General features: G+C 33.5%; 3 protein-coding genes across 3 annotated transcripts in view; 2 read left to right on the top strand and 1 right to left on the bottom strand.

Moving 5' to 3' along the window:
• Positions 1-5,063: 5,063 nt before the first annotated feature.
• Positions 5,064-6,978, bottom strand: LOC108463131 (GDSL esterase/lipase At3g05180-like). Its single transcript, XM_017763079.2, has 6 exons — positions 6,953-6,978; positions 6,409-6,809; positions 6,133-6,333; positions 5,884-6,053; positions 5,512-5,782; positions 5,064-5,441 (listed from the first exon to the last, which is right to left on the bottom strand). Exons 1-6 carry the CDS (start codon positions 6,976-6,978, stop codon positions 5,185-5,187), a joined length of 1,326 nt encoding a protein of 441 aa, XP_017618568.2. The 3' UTR covers positions 5,064-5,184.
• Positions 6,979-8,141: 1,163 nt separating this feature from the next.
• LOC108461891 (sm-like protein LSM2) lies at positions 8,142-11,451 on the top strand. The gene is made up of 3 exons (XM_017761867.2): positions 8,142-8,379; positions 8,524-8,682; positions 11,155-11,451. Exons 1-3 carry the CDS (start codon positions 8,377-8,379, stop codon positions 11,272-11,274), a joined length of 282 nt encoding a protein of 93 aa, XP_017617356.1. The 5' UTR covers positions 8,142-8,376; the 3' UTR covers positions 11,275-11,451.
• LOC108461590 (probable glutathione peroxidase 4) overlaps positions 8,916-21,849 on the top strand; it is a 79,763-nt gene continuing 66,829 nt past the window's right edge. Inside the window, 1 exon segment of the mRNA XM_017761474.2 lies at positions 8,916-8,920. The gene's annotated coding sequence lies outside the window, so the exon portion shown is untranslated.

The following is a 21,849-nucleotide window of genomic DNA, read 5'->3' on the forward strand; positions in this document are numbered from 1 at the left end:
GATATTCTATAGAAACGAGTAAGTTGTATGTAAATAATGTTAATTCAATATTATCATGTATTGTATGATTAGTATGGTATGAATTGTTGATTTGCGTTGTGAATGAGAATTTATATAATGAAGACTTTTGGTTGAACATTAGGAATTGATTTGGATATTCATGCCATGACATTGGGTGATATGTGTGCTATTGTAAGACATGTCTGAGACATGCATCGGCCACATATTGAGAGCCAGTGTAAGGCATGTCTGGGACATGCATCGGCCTCGAGATATACCAGCCAGTGTAAGACATGTCGGGGACATGCATCGGCATTGAGACGAGAGCTAGTGTAAGACATGTCTAGGACATGCATTAGCCTCGAGATATACTAGCTAGTGTAAGACCTGTCTAGGACATGGCGTCAGCTTGTTGTGTGTCAATGTAAGACCTGTCTGGGACATGGCATCAACACAAATAGATGAGAGCCAGTGTAAGACCTATCTGGGACATGGCATCGACTTTGATGTGCTAGCCAGTGTAAGACCATGTCTGGGACATGGTGTCGACATCTTATCCTATGTTTGGGGCTAATGAATATCCTGTAGTATTCCAAATCGTTCAACGGAAGATTTATGGTTTGTATCGAAATGAAAGAACTTATGACCATGTAGTGAGTGGTACAAGTACCTAAATGAGAATTACGAAATACGAGCTTCATTTACGTTGTATGTTTAGTAAAGAATGAAAGTGAGTAAGTTATGCTTATGACCATCCATGTATTTTACATGAAATTGATAAGATGTGAATTCAATTCATGGTGTATGATTAATAAGGAATCAATATAAGTAAGTAAAGTATATGAGCATGTTGAGTAACACAGGTATGTATGCCAAAACACATGAGAAATGATTTCGGTTTATGATGCATATTTAGTGAGGATGTAAATAGGTAAGTCATGCCTATGAGAATGATTTTGTGATGATCTTATGATTATAGGTCTATACTTACGATGTATGAACATGTATTTTTACCAATGTAGTGAAAATGAATTAATAAAGTGTGATAAACTTAGTATCATTAATTTACACTAAAACTGTTTTGGACAGCAGCAGCAGTCCGACTTTGAAAATCCACCAAAAATTGTGGAAATTGAGTGAGGTTGAATAAAATATGAAATTAAATCTTAATGAGTCTAGTTTCACATAGAAGAAACGGTGTAAGCAAAAGAGTTTCATATTATGAAATATTTAAATTGTTGTGAGACAGAGTCAGAATGATTTTGAAACCCCCTGTCCTGATTTGGGAAATCATTAAAAATTGTACAAAAATAATTATGGTTACAATTTATATTATTAGAATCCTTAATGAGCCTATTCTCAAAATAAATAAACATGAACATCATTCAAATCTCATGTAAGGAGATAATTAATTTTTAGTAAAGAAAGGTTGAAGCTGTCAAACAGCAGAACGGGGGTGACTTTGAAGAATAAACTGTACTAATTGGCTAACCAAAAATTTTGAAATTTTTATGGTAAGAATATATGTGAGTCAAGTTTTTGGGAAAATTATCGGATCTTAATTTGGAGTTCCGTAACTCTAGATATAAATAATTTAGTGACTATGACTCGAGAAAATAGCTTAACCTGAACATAGAAAAAAGAAGGCAATTATGATAGTATTACCTTGAGATCATGTTGTAAGAATTGGTGGAAGTATATTTATAAATTGCTTATTATTTTCATATGGACTTACTAAGAGTGAAGCTTACTCCCTCCTCTCTATTTCTTTTAGCTTGTCAGGTTAGCTCGGGGTTGGAGAGCGTCGGAGGCAGTATTACGCTATCAAGTCACTACCTTTGGAATAATGAAGCATATATTAGAATTTTCAAGTGAGTGGCATGTATAAGGATCTAGTTTATTGACATGTGTTATTATGCTTTGGCCAAATGTATTAACTTATATTGAGTTATACGTATATGGCCATGAGATGTGGGTCATATTGATTATGGCTTGTAAACCTAGCTATTCATGTCATGTTTAATGTTTATGATGTGATTATGTTTGTTTGCTATACTTGGCTAGTAATATGACATGTGTGTTGGATGTATGCTTTATGACCAATTGAGGTGGTCATAGCCATGTAGTAATTGCACGTTATAAAACAACGTGATAATGGTTGAACATGAGTGCTTGATGTATAAGTTGGTAACCATAGTATAATGGTAAAAGTGGTCGTCAAGATGACAAGTCTTATGAATGTGAATTAAGGAATCTAGACTTGGTATTGCATGAATAAATGCATTGCTTATAAGAGGACTTGTTAATGTTATGAATATGTTAATAAAGGTTGTTTAATCACTAAAATGATGCCATGAATTGTGGTTTTGATATGTATAAGGTTGTAAGGTTTATGGGTAACATGAAGGCTTGGAAAATACCCTAAGTGTTGACTACAAGGGCCGAGACACGGTCGTGTGTCTCAACTGTGTGAGGGACACTGCCTGGAGACATGGGCGTGTGACTTGGCCGTGTGGTTCGATTGCATGCTGACATCATAAACAGAGAGTTACACGGCCTGAGGACACGGGTGTGTGACCTTATTTCATGGGAAAATTTTCTAAGCTTTCCCAAAACTTTCAAAGGTTCTCGGTTTAGTCCCTAACTACTTTCAATATACATGTTTAGGGCTTCATAGGCCCGTGTATGGGACATTATGCATGTGTATGAAAAGTTTTGATTTGAACAAAATTTTGTAACCCAGTATTTGCATGCTTGTGATTGATTAAGCCCGATAATGCCTCATACCCTGTTCCAGCGTTAAACACGGGTAGCGTTAAACACGGGTAAGGGATGTTACAATATGAGTCTATTTAGTTTGAGTATAACATCCCTTAATTACATGTATACCTTAATTAGATGAATTATCTCGTTAAGGTCTTTGAGTATGTTTGGATGAAAAATTTTAAAATTTTAGAGATATTTAAAATGCTAGTATCTTAAAAATTCATCATTTAAAAATGCTAATATTAGTGGATATTTAGTTTAGATATATAATAGTTTAGAAAAAATTAGGCTATTGAATTTTTTGTTGTCATCAAAGTATCTATCGCGAACAACAATGACTAATTTGCCCACCACAAGTGCTCTCTATATCCATGAAATGTGTTATATTTTCATGAGTGAAAATCAAACCTCTAATCATATAATTAAGGACTATCAAAAATAAAAATGTTAAAATTAAATAAAATAGATATTTTGAATTTTGGACTTCTTTTTGGGGTAGAGATAAAAGCTCAGTCACCTTATTGAAAACAAAAGGAAAACTACAAACTAGTTACCGCCAATGTTTTATTTTTTTATTTTTTTCTTTTTTTATTTAACAAAGCTCAGATACTAACAGGTGGGTTGTTGAAAGTGTGGATTTTTTTTTAAAATTTTATAGTGAAACTATGCACATTAAATGAAACAAGATTTTGAAAAATCAGAATTTGAAAGATTTTTTTGACTAAATTTAGAATGATATAATAAAATTTCTCCATCAAATCTCTAGTATTAGCTTAAGTATGAAACTGCAAAGCAAATTTAGTGCGGAAGGCTTTGTCAGCTGAGCAAAAAAAGTAATATATATTTCAATCCAAAACGGATGGCTTACCTACCCTTATCATGCATGCCAATTAAAGAGAGGAGAAAGTAAAATAAAGATCCTCAAATTGCATTAACAGAAAAAAAAAAAAAAGCTCCTTAATTTCTCCCTATTTTCACCTTTCATTTAATTTAATATGAGAAAGAATTGCCATATCGATCAATGGTTTTCATATTTATAAAATGAAAGAAAAAAAGATTGCATGTTGGTGACATTTCGTTTTTAATCACCGTCGAGCAAAACTGGGAGCAGTACCATGCATGGTGTTCTTTTGTCATTTTTTGAGATGCTAACTTATTCTCTGCAAAATGGACATTCAAGCTAATTATTGCAGAGGTCAATTGTTTGTTCTACCCATCACCGCATTTCCAAAATTTATGATTTTGGGTTGCTAGCAACTCTGAAAATGATATGTTCTTGGGTGAATGCAATGGTGTTTGAGGGGACATATGATCTTTAATGATCCTTTGCCTAGGCAACCTATGTGTTTAAACTGCATTTTTCTCCTATTTGTTTGGCTTTAATTGTTATTTTAAAGACTCTTTAATGGCAGTGGCACACTTATCCCCCATTCAGCATAACCAGGTTTCAAGCACCTTTCCAGTTGATGAAGGGATGTTTTCAGCAACAATTTTGGGATAAACTAATTTTTGTTAGACTTGTCAATTGTACGATGAATTTGGATTGGTTTAATTCGAGGTTTAAAAGTTTTTAGATTATTTTGGTTTAGTGTTAATTTTGGGTTAAAAGTAGTTTCAAATTAAGATTAAATTTAGAATGGAGTAGTTTTGGGGTTTGGGTAAATTTGGGTTTAAGTTGAATGGGTTGATGTTGTTGACTTTTAATGATCAAATCTAGTTGATCAGTGTAAGTTTATATTGATCAAGTCAGATGTTTGGGTTCGGATTAAAATTGATAGGTCTAATTTCTATTTTAAATCAATATTGATCAAACTATAATTGACAAGTCTTTTTGGATCAAATCATTACATATTCGAATAATTTTAGGTTTTGGTCACTTTAGTTTGAAGTCATGTTTAGGTTAATTGTTCGAATCATTTCGATTTTGGATCTTTTGATTTTGAGTTGGTTTCAGATTAATTTAATTTAGATTCAAGTCCATTTAGGCTCCAAATGAAAGGTTTGAATTGTTGGTTACCTTTTGAGGAATAAATATCAAAATTATACATAAATGTTGATATAATGTATAACCTTATACCTGAATTTTGATTAAATTAATGTATGTATTTATTTCTTTAAATACTTACAATTAAATCAAAATTAAAATTTTATATATAAAATTGATATTTATCCCTTGATAAAATCGAATTTTTTGGTTTAGATCAAAATTGATTGGTCCAATTTTCATTATATACATATTCAGTACCGATGAAACTATAACACTTTCCATGAACCCTTTTGGTTTTCTGCAGAACAAATTGTCTTTCTTTAAACATATTTTGCCCATTATTTCATCTATATTCTTCCCATTGTCATATGAAAACTGTGATCATAATCAATAAAAAAGTACAAATCGAATACAAACAGCATTTGATTTGGTCAGGTAAGCAATGGTGAATTCCTCAAATGAGGTGAATCAGAGTAGTTTCCGGTTAGTATTTCATCTGCAACAAATCTATTTGCAGCTTCAGTGTAATGAGTCCCATCCCAGTTTATATACTCAGCTGTATTATTACATGGATTTGCTGTCACAATGCCCCCATTCAGATCCTTGGTAACACCACAAGCAATCCTAGTGTCGAAATTCAATGGCGGCCCACCGTAACCACAACATGCTGCTAATGGTTGCTGGAATCCTGAAAGCAAATCCGAGTCGATTGGAGTAAAACATTGAAAGAAAAAAAAAATGATTAATGGCTTGCTTACCGTATAGAGAATAGTTTGAGATGAGGTTCAGCTTTATCGAGTAAATGTCGACATAAGTGATGTTAGCTTCAGGCGATTGTGCTAAGAACTGTAGGCACATATCGTGGAGTTTCTTGTTGAAAACGGTAGCTGCTCGGTTGTGTGAAGCAACGCAGCCGTATTCGTCCAAGTTTGACGGTTTTCTCCCGAACGTAGCGATGATTCTCGGCAAGCATCCGAGGGGACCTGTGTTATGAACCCAGAAATTCCTTGCACCTGCATCATATAATCTCTGAAAAAGGAAAAATACAAAGCATCATAGTTATTCATCTGAACTATAACTCGTATAATACTTTCAGTGTTGGTTTAAGACAGGGCTAGAGAGAACAGAACCTTCATTCCATAGTTGAGTTCTGTTATAAGCTTTGAAATGAAAGCAACAACTTGTTCATCCGATGCCGGAAAATAGAATACGCCGTCGAGATCGTTCTGGCCGATATCAAACATGTAAAGGGCCTTGTTGAAATCATTTTCCGCGGGGAGATAACTCTGAAGCTGCTTGTCTGGAAAAAAAAACAAGAACCATTTTCAACTTGTCCCAAAAAAACATAGAAGCTTGTCCACTGATATGAACAGAGATACCTTTAGAAAGCAATGTAAGAGCTCGATTCTTGAACCTGAAGAATTGAGATAACTGAAGATTAAAGGAAAAAGGGTTTGTTGAAGCCGCATTTGCAGGAAGAATGGTAGATCCTCCTGTAGCAAAATTGCACCCTGTTTGAAAATTAGGAGAGCCAACAGATTCCAAATATGGGTTCATGTAAGGAAACTCCATTGCCTCCACTGCCAAAAAAATAAAAAATAAAATCAGAAACTTAATGTGGATCATATGAATGCAATGGAAGGAAATGGAGGTACTTAGAAAATCAATGATCAAGCGACCATCACAGAATCTGCCAGAGGGTTCATGGAAGTAAGTTTCCCCATTAAATTGTGTCATGGGAAAAGCTTTTCCGGCAACTAATCCACCCGTGTCGGAATTCGAGTCACCGAAGTTGAACACTGCCGGATAATTCAAACTCAAGGGGCTAACAGTAGGCCAAAAGGAACAAAGGAAAGCTAGTTTTAAAAGGGAATGAAGAATATACAGAAGAGCCATGGAAATGGGGGGAGCTGTGACAAAATCTTTGGCAAAAGCAAACAATTGTCTTGATTTCCTTATACTGGCAGGACACGTGATGATAAAATGGTTGGTAGGATGTAGATTTCTTGTAGTTGAATTAAAGTGAAAATTAAATGAAGGGTCAATTTTTTTTAACCTCAAGTTTCAACTCCGACAACAGTTGTTTATTAAAACACTTCATGGCTAATATACTATGAGGAGGATGTCTTATATGCCGGAAGTTAATCCGTGAACAAAGGATTTGGACATATATTATCTCTGTGAAACAAAACAAAACACCTTTCCTGCTTCTCTCTTCCTTCCATGTTTTTATTATCATATTTAGTCCATTGAAGGCTTCGAGGTCAGTTCAGTTTTAATCCTCCTCATAATAATATTTCATAATTAGAATTTGATTTTTTTTCGAATTTTAAGTGAATCAAATCAAATCAACTCGAATAAGTAAAGTCGAATTAAATTTCACAACTCAGATAATTCAAATAACTTAAATAATAAATTAATGAAAATACCCTCGAGTCCATGACAATTTTAAAACTATGCAAATTGATCCTCTAAAAAAATACTAAAAATTCAAAATAATATTAAAAAATCCAAAAATGTTTGCAAAATATTTATTTCCAAAATTTTATAAATAAGTATTACTAAAATCTTTTAAAATATAAAAATACTAAATTATATATATATATATATATATATATATATATATATATATTTAAAATATGAAAACAACAAATTTCAGGCATTAAACAAGTAAATTATCAAATCAAGTTTATTATATTAATTATCTTGTTTTTTCTCTTATTTTTGTTTTAAAAGAATTTTGAAATACACATTATATTTATGTTCTTTAACTTGGAATTTAGTCATATGGTCAACAAAATTTTAATATGATCGGTTTAATTTTTTAATTTAACTCGAACAATTTTATTTGATTCAAATCTTATTTTACTAGATTCAATTTAAAAAATTTCAAATCAAATTAGGATGATAAAATAAGATTTATAAATTCAAATTATTTTTACTCAACTCGACTTGATTCAATTAGATGCTTACCCCCCTATGAACTTGGTCCAAATGTTTGGAGAAGAATTTGGTAAAATGCTTAAGAGGGTCATTATATATAGTTATATTAATTTTATTTAGTAATTTTTTTTAAAAAAAAATCCTTGTTTTTATCAAACTTTTCATGCAAGAAGTACATTTCAGCCTTAAAGTTGGCTCTTACAGGATTTACTCACAAAGGAACAGAGAGATTTAAGTTAGGGAGAAATGATGGGAGAAGGGGAGATTAACCCAAAGAAAGAACAACAGCTAAATTGTAAGCTAAGTCTAGAACTTTACTTGTTTAATTAAAGGAAACGAGCTACAACGACAAAATTGTTTCTTTTATACAATATAAGAAAGGTGTTTTTTTTCTTGACCAGCTAGCAATATATTTAGATGAGGATTTGACCTGAGTTTGGAACCCAAGTGTAAAATTATAAGGCCACAGTCCATGCTTTATGGATAGCTGATGCAGTGCTTCAAGGCCCAAAATGAGAGCTCGAGGAAGCGGCCATTACTGGCTAACCAACGAAACTCAATTGCTACTAAAATAAGTAATCGAATCGTCGGCTCTCCGCTCCATCAAATTTTCTTTTTCATCGCATCTAAGCAAAACCCAGAAACCCGTCCCTCTCCTTCTACGCAGAGGAATCAAAATCATGGTATTCTTCTTTTTGGGGACTCCCGAACCTTCATATGACATATGTTTGTTCTCATTCAATTGAGTTCGTAACTATGTTCTTCTATTCATTCTCCAATGGGCGTCCTTTTGATTTTTTTTTCTTTTTTTATTATGATTGGTGCAGTTGTTCTTTTCGTATTTCAAAGACTTGGTGGGAAGAGAAGTGACGGTGGAGCTGAAGAACGATTTGGCTATTAGAGGAACCCTTCACTCCGTTGATCAATACCTCAATATCAAGCTCGAGAATACTAGGGTTGTCGATCAAGACAAGTATCCTCACATGGTATTCCCCCTTTCCTTTCCTTTTCTTTTTTTCATGGGTGTTTATGAACGAATTACTTAGCTTGTCTAACAAAAGTTAGGGTTTCTTTTTCCTTTCTTTTCATTTTAGTCGTTACTTGGAAGAAATGATTTGGGTATTCTACGTTCCTACTTTCCTTTCGCCCCAATCTGCCTTCTTCTTCTTCTTCTTCTTCTTCTTCTTTTTTGTTTGGGGGGTGGGGGAGATGGCAAACAGGGGGCATGATTGAAGCTGAATTCAGGGTTTATTCGGTTTCTTGTATGCCCTGCCTTTCCTTTCTGATTGTTTATTTGAATTTTGTTTTGTATCTGATTTTATACTGAATGTCTACCACTTAATTCGTTCCAATGTAGCTGCTTCATGAATTCTCTGTTAACTAGCTAGTAGTTCACGTTGTTTTAATCCTCCAATAGTATAGAAACGATGAGCCTAAAAAAGATTTCTGTTCTTCTGTTATCAGCTGTTGTTCTTTTTTTCTATTCTGCTTTGCATAAACGGTATTTCTTTGCCCTGTTGTCAGTGAAAGTTTACTTCTAGGGTTTATCTGTAGATGAAAATTTCAAGTAGTTTACTGTAATGGGAATTTTTGAAATTCAACGTTTAGATGATCTTGTTTATCGAGAAGAACAAAACCCTTTAATCCTAGAATATCAAGTTGAATTCGTCGTTCTGGGATTAGCTAGCTAAGGTAGGGTGTGTCCCAAGATGGGAGTCACTTGTCAATCTGTTAGGACATTTGATAGAGGCTTTGCTCATTAGCTTTTCCATTGTAGCCTGTTGAAGGTGTTCGAAATAAAGCCAAAAAGGGTAAAGACAAATGTGAAACCTTGGGTTAAATGTAATCTCACAGTAAGTTTCAAGATATAATTCCTATTTTGCTCCAATGGTTATATAGAGCAACAGTTGGAAAATTGGATTCGGAAATATTGTGTTTGGTAGCACAGAATATGCCTTGTCAATGTTAGCATGGTGATACATGGTCTTGCATTTGCCAAGTAGGATTATTGATGCTGGATGACTGTATTACGCTCCACCTGAAAGAATTTCATGTTAACGTTTGGCATTGGATAGCTCAGTGTAAAACCGGTATAATAATTGATGTTGTCAAGAAGATTTAGGCAGGATAGTGTATTCAAAATTCGCAATACAGCTTTAAGCTGCTTAAAATAAGAGTAGCAATGCAATCTAACTTGCTAATCTCTGGGAAAAGAGAAAAAAGAGAAGGCAATTCAACTTGTTTGGTGATATATAGGATGGGTTGATGCTCTTCCCGGCCACCCATCCACTTTCACCTCATTAAAGTGTGCCACAAATGCAGTGATGTTGGACTGTATCAAATTTGATGTCAATCTGCAAATCATTTTCTGTTTTAGGTTTTGCCTCTTTTTGAATTTCATGTTTTTCTTTTGCCTTATGACTATGTCAAGTCATTTCATGTTGAGTATTGATTGCATGGAATTCAAGTGATATGCATGCAAATCCCAGTTTTCTTATACATATATATATGTGAACTTTTTGATTCAGAGACTGCTATAGCTTTGAGATACTTTATTGCTACTGAATAGTATTTCTTAACATAAAGTTGGTTCCTTCTCTCTTCTCCTGATCCGCTATTGGTTTCCTGTTGTTGATTTTCATCCATTTTTCTTTTACATCGACCTAGAGGTGCTCATGGGCCGGGTCAAGTCTGATTCGAGTTAGGTTTAAGCATGATATTAACATACTTTATGCTTGTCCAAACTTGGCTTGACCCGAAATTTGGGCTTAAAATTTTGCCCAAACCTGCCCATATTTGCAAAAGGTTAACCTAAGCCCATTTTATGCTCGCCCATATTATTTTTTATTTTTAAAATATTTTTATTTTAATATTTAATAATTTTATATATTTTTATTTATTAAAAGTTTTATATTCATCTTTAATATTATTTTAATGTTTACATTGGAGTAGTATTATATATTTAGTATAGGTTTATTTTTTTAATGTATTCTAAATTACATAATATATAAAAGTAACATAATATAAAATATTATAAAATTAAAATGGGTTGGGTTAGGCCGGGCTTGGGCCTTGAATGTTCAAGCTCAAGCCTGGTCCATATTTTAAATAGGCTTAACTTTTTTGCCCAAGCCCATTTTTGGGCTTAATATTTTTGCTCAAATCGTCCTAAATTTTGGGTAGGCTTTTGGGCTTGGATGGGTAGCTCGGCCCATGAACAGGTCTAAAGTTCGACCTCATCCTTCCAGTGCCAAGCCATGAAATATCTTTACTTGTAGTTGAACTTATCCTGAAAGTATCACCTGATACTTGTGATATCCTATTGCCCTGTACCCATAAAATGTGTCTTGGTTGGGTTTTCTGGTATGTTGGCCTTCTTAGTCTAGACAAAGCCATCTCTGTTTTCCCCGTCTCAATATTGTCCAGCTGAATTGATAAGTCTTTTTGTCTGGTTACAGCTTTCGGTAAGGAACTGTTTCATCAGAGGCTCTGTTGTGAGATATGTTCAACTACCTCCAGACGGAGTCGACATTGAATTGCTTCATGATGCCACTAGAAGAGAAGCTCGTGGAGGCTGAAAAAGCAGCTTTTGTTGACAAATTTAGTGTGCTTTTAATGATTTAGATATTTTGCTTCAAAGATGGTGACAAGTTTTCCAGGATTTATTCCTTTTTGCATTAATGTAGACAAACTTGCTTTTTGATTTTTGTGTATCGACAAATTTTATTGGATGAAAAAAATGTTTCCTTATCAAATGCATGCCTTGAGTGATGCTAACTAGTTATGATGCTGTGAAGATATGGATTGTTGAGCTCCAATTCTAAGCATCAAGTCTCACCAAATGGTAGTAATTTATGTAATGAATTTCTCTTGATTCATTAGATCTCACAAATATCTATGATGGTAAAATGAACCTACATAAACCTTGAAAAAGTTTAGTTTCACATGATAAGTACTTAAATATAATGTCTCATTTTTTTTTTAAAGTTGATTGATTTTTTATTAATTCATTATCCCTAAGGGGCTATGTGTTATTCATTTGCTAGCAATATGTGAAATAATTTACTAAAAAAATAGTGTCTCTGGCTCCTTTCAAAAGTTCACCTGAGCTGGTGAGTCCTTAAATAGGGTAAAATTTCTAAAAATATTGAATTTTTTTTAAATATCGGATTAGGTCAAAAAAATGAAAACGCACCTAGTTGGATGCGTTTTTTGTGGATTGGCAGGAAAACACTTCTAGTTAGACTCGCTTTTTTGCTATATATGCTGAAAACGTTTCCAATTGAAAGCATTGGGTGATCTTATTGTTTTAGGGTTAGGGTTTAAATTTTTGTTAAGGGCTTAAGGTTAAGGTTAGGGTTAAGGTTTTGTAAGGTTAAGCATTTTAAGGTTTATGGGTTAACAGTTTAGAGTTTTTATACTTTTAAATTTTATATATTCTTTAGAAATTTTTATAATTTTTGAGATATAAATTTAATCTTATTTTTAAATTATTTAGAGCACAATTTGGTGTAATTTTAAAAAAATGACATGTTCCAAAAGGATATTTACAACAATCGTATTTACACCAATCATTTATTCGAATGATTCGAATTGTAAAATTTAATTCGATTCAAAATCGAAACTCAAACTATTTAATTTGATTAACTCTTCATTTGTATTTTTTTTTTCGATTTTTCAATGAAATTAAATTTTGATCACCTATAGTTTATACGGTAAGTTGAGGTCAATTAGAATTTTTCAAAAAAATTAGCCCAGGATATCTTATGGGTGAGTAGAAAATTTTTAGGAGTTGAATTTGTTAGTGGGAAAACACTCCACGTAGGGCGTGCTTTAAGTGCAATGTTAGAAAAATGCATTGAAAGGGCACCCAATTGAGCTCATTTTCAGTGAATATTTCTGACATGTCATTGAAAACGTGCCCTACATGGAGCGTTTTCCCTCTACCAAATTCAATGCATGCAAACTTCCCGCTCATTTGTGAGATATCCTGGGAAAATTTCCTAAACTAATCGCCACTCACCCTGACTTTATAAAAGGATGGCTTTCAGCATTGAGCGTCATAAGACAATTTTGAGCAAACAAAATTGCAAGAAGAATCGCAAGAGGAGGAAGTTCGTAAGGCATTTCATAAGGCATAATTTGGAGCAAACACGTAATTGCATCAAGTAAAGCTCGATTTCTGTTGTCCATATATAATTACAACTATATTTTTGTACTTCATGTTTTTGTTTCGAACATGTGAAACAATTTTTTTCGTTGAAAATGAGTGGACAAGTTAATGTTGTTGTTTATTATGACAATGAAGTCTATGACACCGGCAATGGGTCGTTTTCTCATCGGAGAGCACAAAGCGGTTGGCTATTGACCCTAACATACAATTGTTGAAGCTGCGTGCAAGAATTAGGTGAAAAATCATCGAATCCAACCAGATAAGAGTATCATCATTGAAATATAGATTTTGTGCTTCAGTCGACCCTGTTAAATATAATGCTTTCAATATTAGAAGTGCAAGAGGGATGGAGGTGATGATGCAGACGCATATTGCTAGTGGACCACCAATACTCAAGTTAAATGCGAAGTTTGCAAACACAAATGAATGCGGTCAGAGGTCGACATATGTTCTAGTTCGAGAGGTTGGAGCGAAGTAAAAAGTTGAGAGTCCAATAACACAGTTGTACGGTGGGTTCACTACTTTGTTAGAAAGTTCCTGTAAAATCTTAAAAATTAGGGGTTAGTAGAATTAGGTTTGTGAATTGAGAGAGAGTGGTCATGTCTTAATTTTTGAAATTTATCTATGCATTTTTAGGAAATAAATGAGGTATTGGTTTGTTGGTTAATTGTTAGTGAAATATTCCTTGAAACTCAAGTTCAAATCCCTTCTCTCTCAATTTTTTTTTTCAAATTTTGCCTTAAACCCTAGTATGTGACATGCCTTGTTTTTTAAAATAAATATTTCAAATTATATCAAGAATGAGTTATCGGTTTGATGGTTAAACATTAGTGAATTTATCCTTTAGTCTTAACTTCAATTCCCTTCCTCTACAAATAATTTAAATTTTTGACAAAAATCCCTTGTTTTAATGTGTGAGCCATCCAAGCCTAGTTAACCTAGGTATAAATATTAATTTTTCACAAATAATAAGCTTTTAGTCCTCCTCCTCATTTCCCTAACCGTTCATCTCCTCCTCTCCCCCTCTTTGATTTTATTTTTTTTCCTTTCCTCCATTAATGTCGTCCTCTACACCTCCCATTTTATAATCTCTTTTTTTTCTTTTTGCGTCAAGATTGTGCACCATCTTCTTTATTATATTTATTTCATTTATCCTCATCTAAATCAGCCCCAAATCTGAAATCTTGAACTCCAAGATCAATCTTGAACATTGCTAAGAAAGTGCCATTGTCGGTTTTCTCGACTAGCTTGGGTTTCTTCAATTTCTTAATTAATCTTTCCAATTAAAAACATAAATTTCCATATCTGAAATTTGGGGGATTTTAAATGATTTCAAATGTATCTTTCCAGAATTTAATGAGATCTCAAACAATTTTAAAATTCAGCCACAATTTTGGCGACCATGGGTGGTGGTGCGTGTGCCTTTGTTCAAGGAAATGGGCTGTTTTGTTTCCTGGTTCTTGCCTATATTTTTCCAGCATTAATTTGAGTTCTTGAACCCTCCTAATAAAATTTTAAACCCATTTCAATTAGGGAAAAATGTTCTTGATCAATTAGTCATTCGGATCCCACAAATCGTGAAGCGTAAGTGCAATTAAGGGTAACTAGTTTGTTGTTTCGACAAAGTTGTTGGGAAAAGGCTATGAATTGAATAAAATTAAGGAATTTAATCATTAATTAGCTAATAATTTTCCAGTATATTATTGAATTAGACCCAAACGTCCCAAATCATCCGTAAAGGCGAAGAATGATTGTACGTACAGTTCTCATCGATACAGTGTAAGAAATCTAACTAGTTTGGATTCATAAAATAGTTATAATTTCAACGATTGGTTTGAACTCATAAGTGGGTGTTTTGGGGCTGGTTTAATGGTAAATTTATTGAATTTATACTGAATTTTGGTTTAGGTTCGTTTAAGGAACTATTAAGGAAAATTGAAAGATTCGCTAATGTGCTACGAGGAAGCGAAAAATAAGGTGTGGGTCCTAAACTCATAAAATTGTTTGAAAATGTTAAATATCATGTTATATTTGATAAATTAGATTTTTTATTGGATTGGATTAATAGCCAAATTATTGATTTTTTGAGTGACCGAATCAGGTATGTTTCGAGCCTTAAAAGATTGACATATTGGAAAAATTGCTAGTTTGATAGTATGAATGTCTGATTGAGTTTGTAGTTGCATATTTGAGTTATGAGATATGAGAATGTTTGGCTGAATGATATAATGTGTTGAGATATTAAGCTTATGTATGATTTAAAAGCATTAGATATTTGTTATATTGTGTACTAAAAAGGGTGTTATTTATGCACAATAAAAATCCATAAAGTATGTGAAATTGAAAGATATTGATTGATACCAACACAATGGTAATTTGAAAGACTGGAACACTGTTTCCATTTACTGAAAGTATGTGATTATTGAGGACATGCTGAGCATGTCAAATGAATGTGAAAAGTATTGAGATATGATTATGTATGAGATTGTGTGACATATTACATATGCATTGGGTTGAGATTTAGTGGTTAACGGAGGAGTTCCGTGGAGTACCGACGGCATATTAAGTTCGCATTATTCGTAGTCAGTGCATTGCACCTAGAGTACCGAGGGGATTGGCGATTTTATTGCATATTATATGTTATTGGCGATTGTATCACACTATTTGAAATCCGGCAGATTTTCTACATTATTGATTATTCAATGGTTTTACCACATCGAGCTATGCTCATAATGTTTTGGAGTTTGGCAGACGGGTTCTGGGGAACTCGTGGTGTATAGCAGATGGTATGGGTAGGAACCTTTTTGCATTGCATCATGTGCACGACATGTTCGAATGTTATTGATTTATGCTACGCATTAAAATTTTGTTGTATTGAATGGTGTTGAAATTAATGATTGTTACTTTAATGAATGATGACCTATGTTCATACACCGTTTGACATCAATTTGATAATGGCTATATAATGACAAGAAATTCCTCTGATGTTCTGTTTTCTTCTATTATTGCTAATATGTAACAGCCCGATTTAGGGCCAAAACGGAATAGTGGTTTCGAAACCATGAATCCGAGGTTGAAAGAAATTATTTTGATTAAGTTTTAGTGTTTATATTATGATTTCATAATTGTGTGAAAATGTCGTTGCGAAATTTTATCGATTGGGTGTTTAATTTGATATTTAGGACTAAATTGAAAAAGGTAAAAAAAAAATGTGTGTTCTAGTTCATAAAGTATTTGATTGAAATGGGGGTTTTAAGTAGAGGTCCTTAAATGACAATTAGGCCATTATACTTTATATGGACAAAAATTAGGACATGGATGAAATTTTAAGAAAGTTTAGTAGTAAGGGTATTTTGGTCATTTGTATATTAAATGAAATAAAATGGGAAAAATAACACAAAAATGTGTTCATCTTCATTCAAGCTTCGCCGAAACTTACATTTTCTCCATAGCTAGGGTTTTTTCCCAAGCTTTCAAGCTCAATAGTAAGTGCATTCAAGCCCCGTTTTTAATGTTCTTTACATTTTTGAAATCCTCGTAGCTCGGTCTACCTATTTCTACCATTATTTCGAGTTACGGTTTATGTTTAAAATTTTACCCATGAATGATATGCATGTATTTTGATGTTTTATGGTAGAATATGAATGTTTGAAGTTAGGAGAACGATCTTTTCTAAGCGATTTTTAGCTAAAACGAGCAAAACAAGATAATCAAGAAAATGCCTATTGTTCATAACTATGTGTTAGAGTGAGAATTTGATGTTGTCATAGAAGGGAAAAATGATCAGCATGTCATAAAACATAATAATAAGGGCTGAAATTAAATTTCCGAGCCTAGGGACAAAATCATAATTTTGTAAAAGTTAGGGGGTAAAAATGTAATTTTTCCATAATGTGATTTTTGGATTGAAATAAATAGTATGAGTGTTAAATGAGCTAAATGTGTTGTTATAGATCAAGAAAGGCGTGGAATCGATCTCGAACGGGGGAAGGAAAAGGTTTTAGACTAAATTGCAAAATTTCTATATTTTACACCGAGGTAAGTTTGTATGTAAATAATACATTAACTTCATTTACATTTTTATATTTCAGCCTATTATATGTATTTTAGATAATTTTGAAGCATAAATCGACTATTGGAGGAATGGAAATAAGTAATAGAGAGAGAAATCCCGGTTGAACATTCGGAAAGATTGAATAATATAAATGGAGCGTAGCTAGGTCACATGTATGGTGCTGAGTGCACATCATGTGTACAAGAAAGCTACGAGATACTATATAGTAGCTAGGTCACATGTGTGATACGGGATGTATCCCATGTAGACAAGAGAGCTACGGGAGAGATAAATGTAGCTAGGTCGCATGTGTGATTCCAAGTGAAGGACACAATGTAGACAAGAGAGCTACGAGATAAATTGGCTAGGTCACATGGGTGGTACTAAGTATTCACCATGTGTACAAGAGAGCCGAATTATATGAAATATGATAGTGGGGCAGTGTCCTGAAAACATCAAGTATCGAGGATTGATCCGAATTGTTCAACGGGATAATTTTACGGTGGCATTGTAATCATGGACTTATACTTGTGATGTATGAAATGTGGTGAAAATGAATTGTGATATGTATGCTAAGTGAGGTTAATACAAGGAAAGTGTGAAAGAGTGAATTTGCAATAATACTGTTTTGGGCAGTAGCAGTGACATGACTTTGAAAAATCACCAAAAATAGTATAAATTTAATTAGAGGCTGAATGAGATATGAAATTAAATCTCAATGAGTCTATTTTCATATAAATGAAACATAGAAGAAAAGGAACTCTATATTTTGAGATATTTATATTTGTGTGTGACTTGTTCAGATTGACTATGTGATCCCCTGTTCTGAATTTGATAAATCATTAAAAATTGTAAAAAAATAATTATGAAATATAGTTTATATGTCTAGATCCCTTATTGAGTATAGTTTTAAATGAAACATGTTTCATGGCTATTTGAATTGTGTACTGGGAGAAATTCAACTTGTAGTGAACAGAGGTCAGATCAGTCGAGCTGTATAATAGGGGAAAATTTAACTAATAAACTGTACTACTTGGCTAGACCAAAAATTCTAGAAAAAACTTAGTAATAAGTTATATGAGTCTAGTTTCAGGAAAATTTTACAGATTTGAATTTCGAGTTTTGTAATTCAAGTTATGATTTATTTAGTGAACATGACGTAGGAGAGACAACTCAATCAAAGTGGAGTAAATATTGAAATTAAAAGTAAATACACTTGAGTTAATGTGTAAATATTTTAGATTCTTTAATTATTATTTATATACTTACTTACTAAGCTATATAATCTTACTTTCTTTTCTCTCTTTTGTCTTATAGTGTCGTCCGGCATTGCTCGGGAGTTAAGGATCGTTGAAGATCTGCCACACTATCAATACTTTTGGGTATTTGAACTAAACATTTCTTTTGAATTATGGCATGTATAGTAGGCTTCGTTATTTTGTTATGTGTCATAATTGCCTAGGTTTAAAATATTGGTTACATTATTTAACCAAATTATTTTGTATAAGCCATTGAAGTTGGCTAATATTGTTCAAGACATATGTTATAATGATACATTATCTATTTGGATGACATATTTCTATTTCAATTTCGTTTAATGATATATATTATGATCTGGTAATACCTCGTACCTTGTTTTGATGTGGAACACAGGTAAGGGGCGTTACATAATATGTTTCACTGTATTTGATATTTTTTCCCGTTTAAATAATTATTCGACTCACACTGAGCTTTTCATAAGCTCACCCCCAATAGTGTTTTACTTTTCAGGTAAACCTCGAAATTAGGACCGAACTCGGCATTCATAGAATCACATTGGACCTCAGACTATTCTTAATAAGTATTATTAAGTCTTTATTGATTTTGGCTTGTAATTTTTAATTATTTCTAATCTGTGGCTTGGTAACTTTTTTGGGGGGGATTTTTGCATGCATGGATTACTCAAACATAATAATCAAATAATGCATGATATCGGACTTAAGTAAAATTTGATACTGTTCCCTAGTTTCCACGACATTGGAAAGAATTGTTCTTGAAAAATAAATCGATAAGGCCACTAATTTTCCAAAATGACTTGAAAAATGGTTTTTCCGCTGCATTAGTTTAACTTCGAGTTTTTTTTAAAGAAGAGCGGTAAGAAAATGGTTTTTCTAAAACAACACTGTCAACAATAAAATGAATCCTAAGCATACACAACCTAATGAATGAAGGCTTTTAAGCTAACTCAAAGTACAACTATGGTTTTCTGTAAAATGAGTTTATTTAAAGTATTCAAAAGTAATGTAAGTTAGTTTAGCCATTTCGGTGGCTAATGTAGCCTTCTCAATCTAGCCATAATTTCTAGGCTGGGTTTGGGAGGTTACAGTTCCCATTATGATATCCTGGAATCATCAATGGGAAGACACTCAATGGTTTCAACCATAGATTTCAACCGCGACAAGAAGAACGTCTAGCAGTAGAGGTTTAGTGGTAACCCAAAATACTAAACCATGACATGACACTCAATTAGTGGTTTCAATTTGAACTTCGATCAGTCAATGTTCAACTCTAAGAACACTTATAAGGGTATGACATCAAATGTTAGTGGTTGGAAATCAACAGGTGATTTTGGTTGTTTTGACAACTATATAAAAAAACGGATGATGTAATCTCTACGACCTCCATCGGCAAGGGTACATCCAACCCTGAAGATGCTGGTGGATTTGAGAATGACGAGGACAATGAATTTGAGGTAAACTTTCATGTTGTTAAATCCAAATCTAATAAATTCGAGGAAAAATGCGCAATTTGAGACAAGAGATGTGCATGAAAAATCATGGCTTCTGTTAAGAAAAGGACGGGATTGTGGACCATAAAGAAATATAACATTCTACATATGTGTGTTGTCGAGGATACTTTGTCAAGACGTCTTGTATTTGGGGTATTGAATTCTTAATTTTAATGTACTCATGTTGTTGCATGTATTTTATAGGATCATTCAAAATTGGATTTGGAGATGGTCGCAAATATAATACTACCTATGGTGAAAGCGAGTCTCAAGATTGTTATGCCGATTTTAATTGTAAATATCTATAGCAAGTAGGATTACACGTCATCGTACTGCAAGGAGTGGATCACAAAGAAAAAGACATTGGAAAAGATGCATAATGGGTGGGACGCGTCATACAATGATTTGTGGCAGTGGTGTCAGATACTAGAGCAGTACATTTTAGGTTACATAACTGATTTGAAAACGATGCCTACGTACTACAACAATCAGTTGGTCCATGGATGACAAGTGTTCCATCGTTTCTTCTAGACTTTCAAGCAATGTCAACAAGCATTCCAATACTGTAAGCCATTGGTACAAATCGACGACACCTTTATGTACGGGAGATATATGCATCAGTTGTTGTTGGTTGTGGCACAAGATGGCAATTGGAAAATTTTGCCAATTGCCTTTGCAATAATGCCATCGAAGAAGGTGGATGATTGAGATTTCTTTCTGTTTAGGTTGAGAAGGCATGTTGTCCCCCAACATGATATATGCGTCATCTTCGACAGAGGACCTAGAATATTGGCTACAATTGAACGGCAGGGAAGCCTTTGTGATCGTAAACACCATAGGTATTGTTTAAGACATGTTGCAACAAACTACCACAGACAAAACAAATTTGAAGCTCAACGTGCACAAGTGATTAACATGGGTATGTATTTGCCACTATTTCAATTGTCTGATATTCAATCGGTCAGCAAATGTTGGGATTAATGGATAAACTATTCACTTTCCTCGATAGGGTTCGAGCTCATCAAACACTATTTCTATGAAATGTTAGAAAACTTACAGGTTATTAACAATGTCAGCAAAAGGTACTTCTCTAACATACCCTTCGATCAGTGGACACAATTGTTTGACGGAGTTTATGATATAGGCACATGACGACAAACCTAGCAGAATGCATCAATTCCGTATTGAAGGGAACACGCCATTTGTTGATAACCTCGATTATGAAAAAACATATTTCCATTTGGCAGAACGTTTTCCTAAGCGAGCAGAAAAATATGTTGGATAGATAAAGGGTGGCCATGTTTGATGTGATGACATTATGAAAGAAATTAGGGAGGCTACAACACGAGCGAACTGTATGTATTCAATGTGTCACTCACATGAAAGCCTATCGTTTCGGGTTACAGAGTTCTACAGAACCGACCAAGGTATTTTTGACGGACTATACTGTGTACACCTGAAACAACGAACCTACGACTGTGGGAGATTTGACACATTTTGTTTTCTATACACTCATACAATTGCAACATGTTCCTCCGTACGTTTGGATCACATGAGCTTTGTGAACAAAGTGTACAAACTACATCACATGTATAACGTGTGAAGATATGGATTCCTACTGGTCCCAGATGTAAGTATGTGGCCGTCAATAACGAGCGCTCCATTCAAGTTGTTACCCAATAGTTCATTGCATTGCAAACCAAAAGGTTTACCAATATTTACTCAGATACAAAATAATATGGATATTTAGGAGAAGTCAAACCAACCAAAGTTATGCAGGTTTTGTAGGAACTTAGGGCATACAATGTCGTTATGTCCACACCGACGAGATACTATAAGAACACCTTATTAATCGATTAATTATGTAATAAACCATTTTTTAGTGGTGTCAAAAATAGTGATTTTGGGACCACCAAATCTGACGAGTAAGTTCGTAATTATTTAATACTTATGAGTCAAACATGGTTTTAAAAAGGTTTTTCATATAGTAATTTTTATTATATAAGCGATTTATTAAGTTCAAGTGGTAAGACCCAAAAGTCAAGTGGTTTTAGAAAATGAGGTATCGGGACCTTGTTTCTATAAATCGAGCCGTAAATATGTTTATAAATATTTACAGAGTGTCATTAAAGTGGTATTAAAGTTTCGTCGAAAAATTT

Source organism: Gossypium arboreum, chromosome 8 (assembly GCF_025698485.1).
Source record: "Gossypium arboreum isolate Shixiya-1 chromosome 8, ASM2569848v2, whole genome shotgun sequence".
Lineage (NCBI taxonomy): Eukaryota > Viridiplantae > Streptophyta > Magnoliopsida > Malvales > Malvaceae > Gossypium > Gossypium arboreum.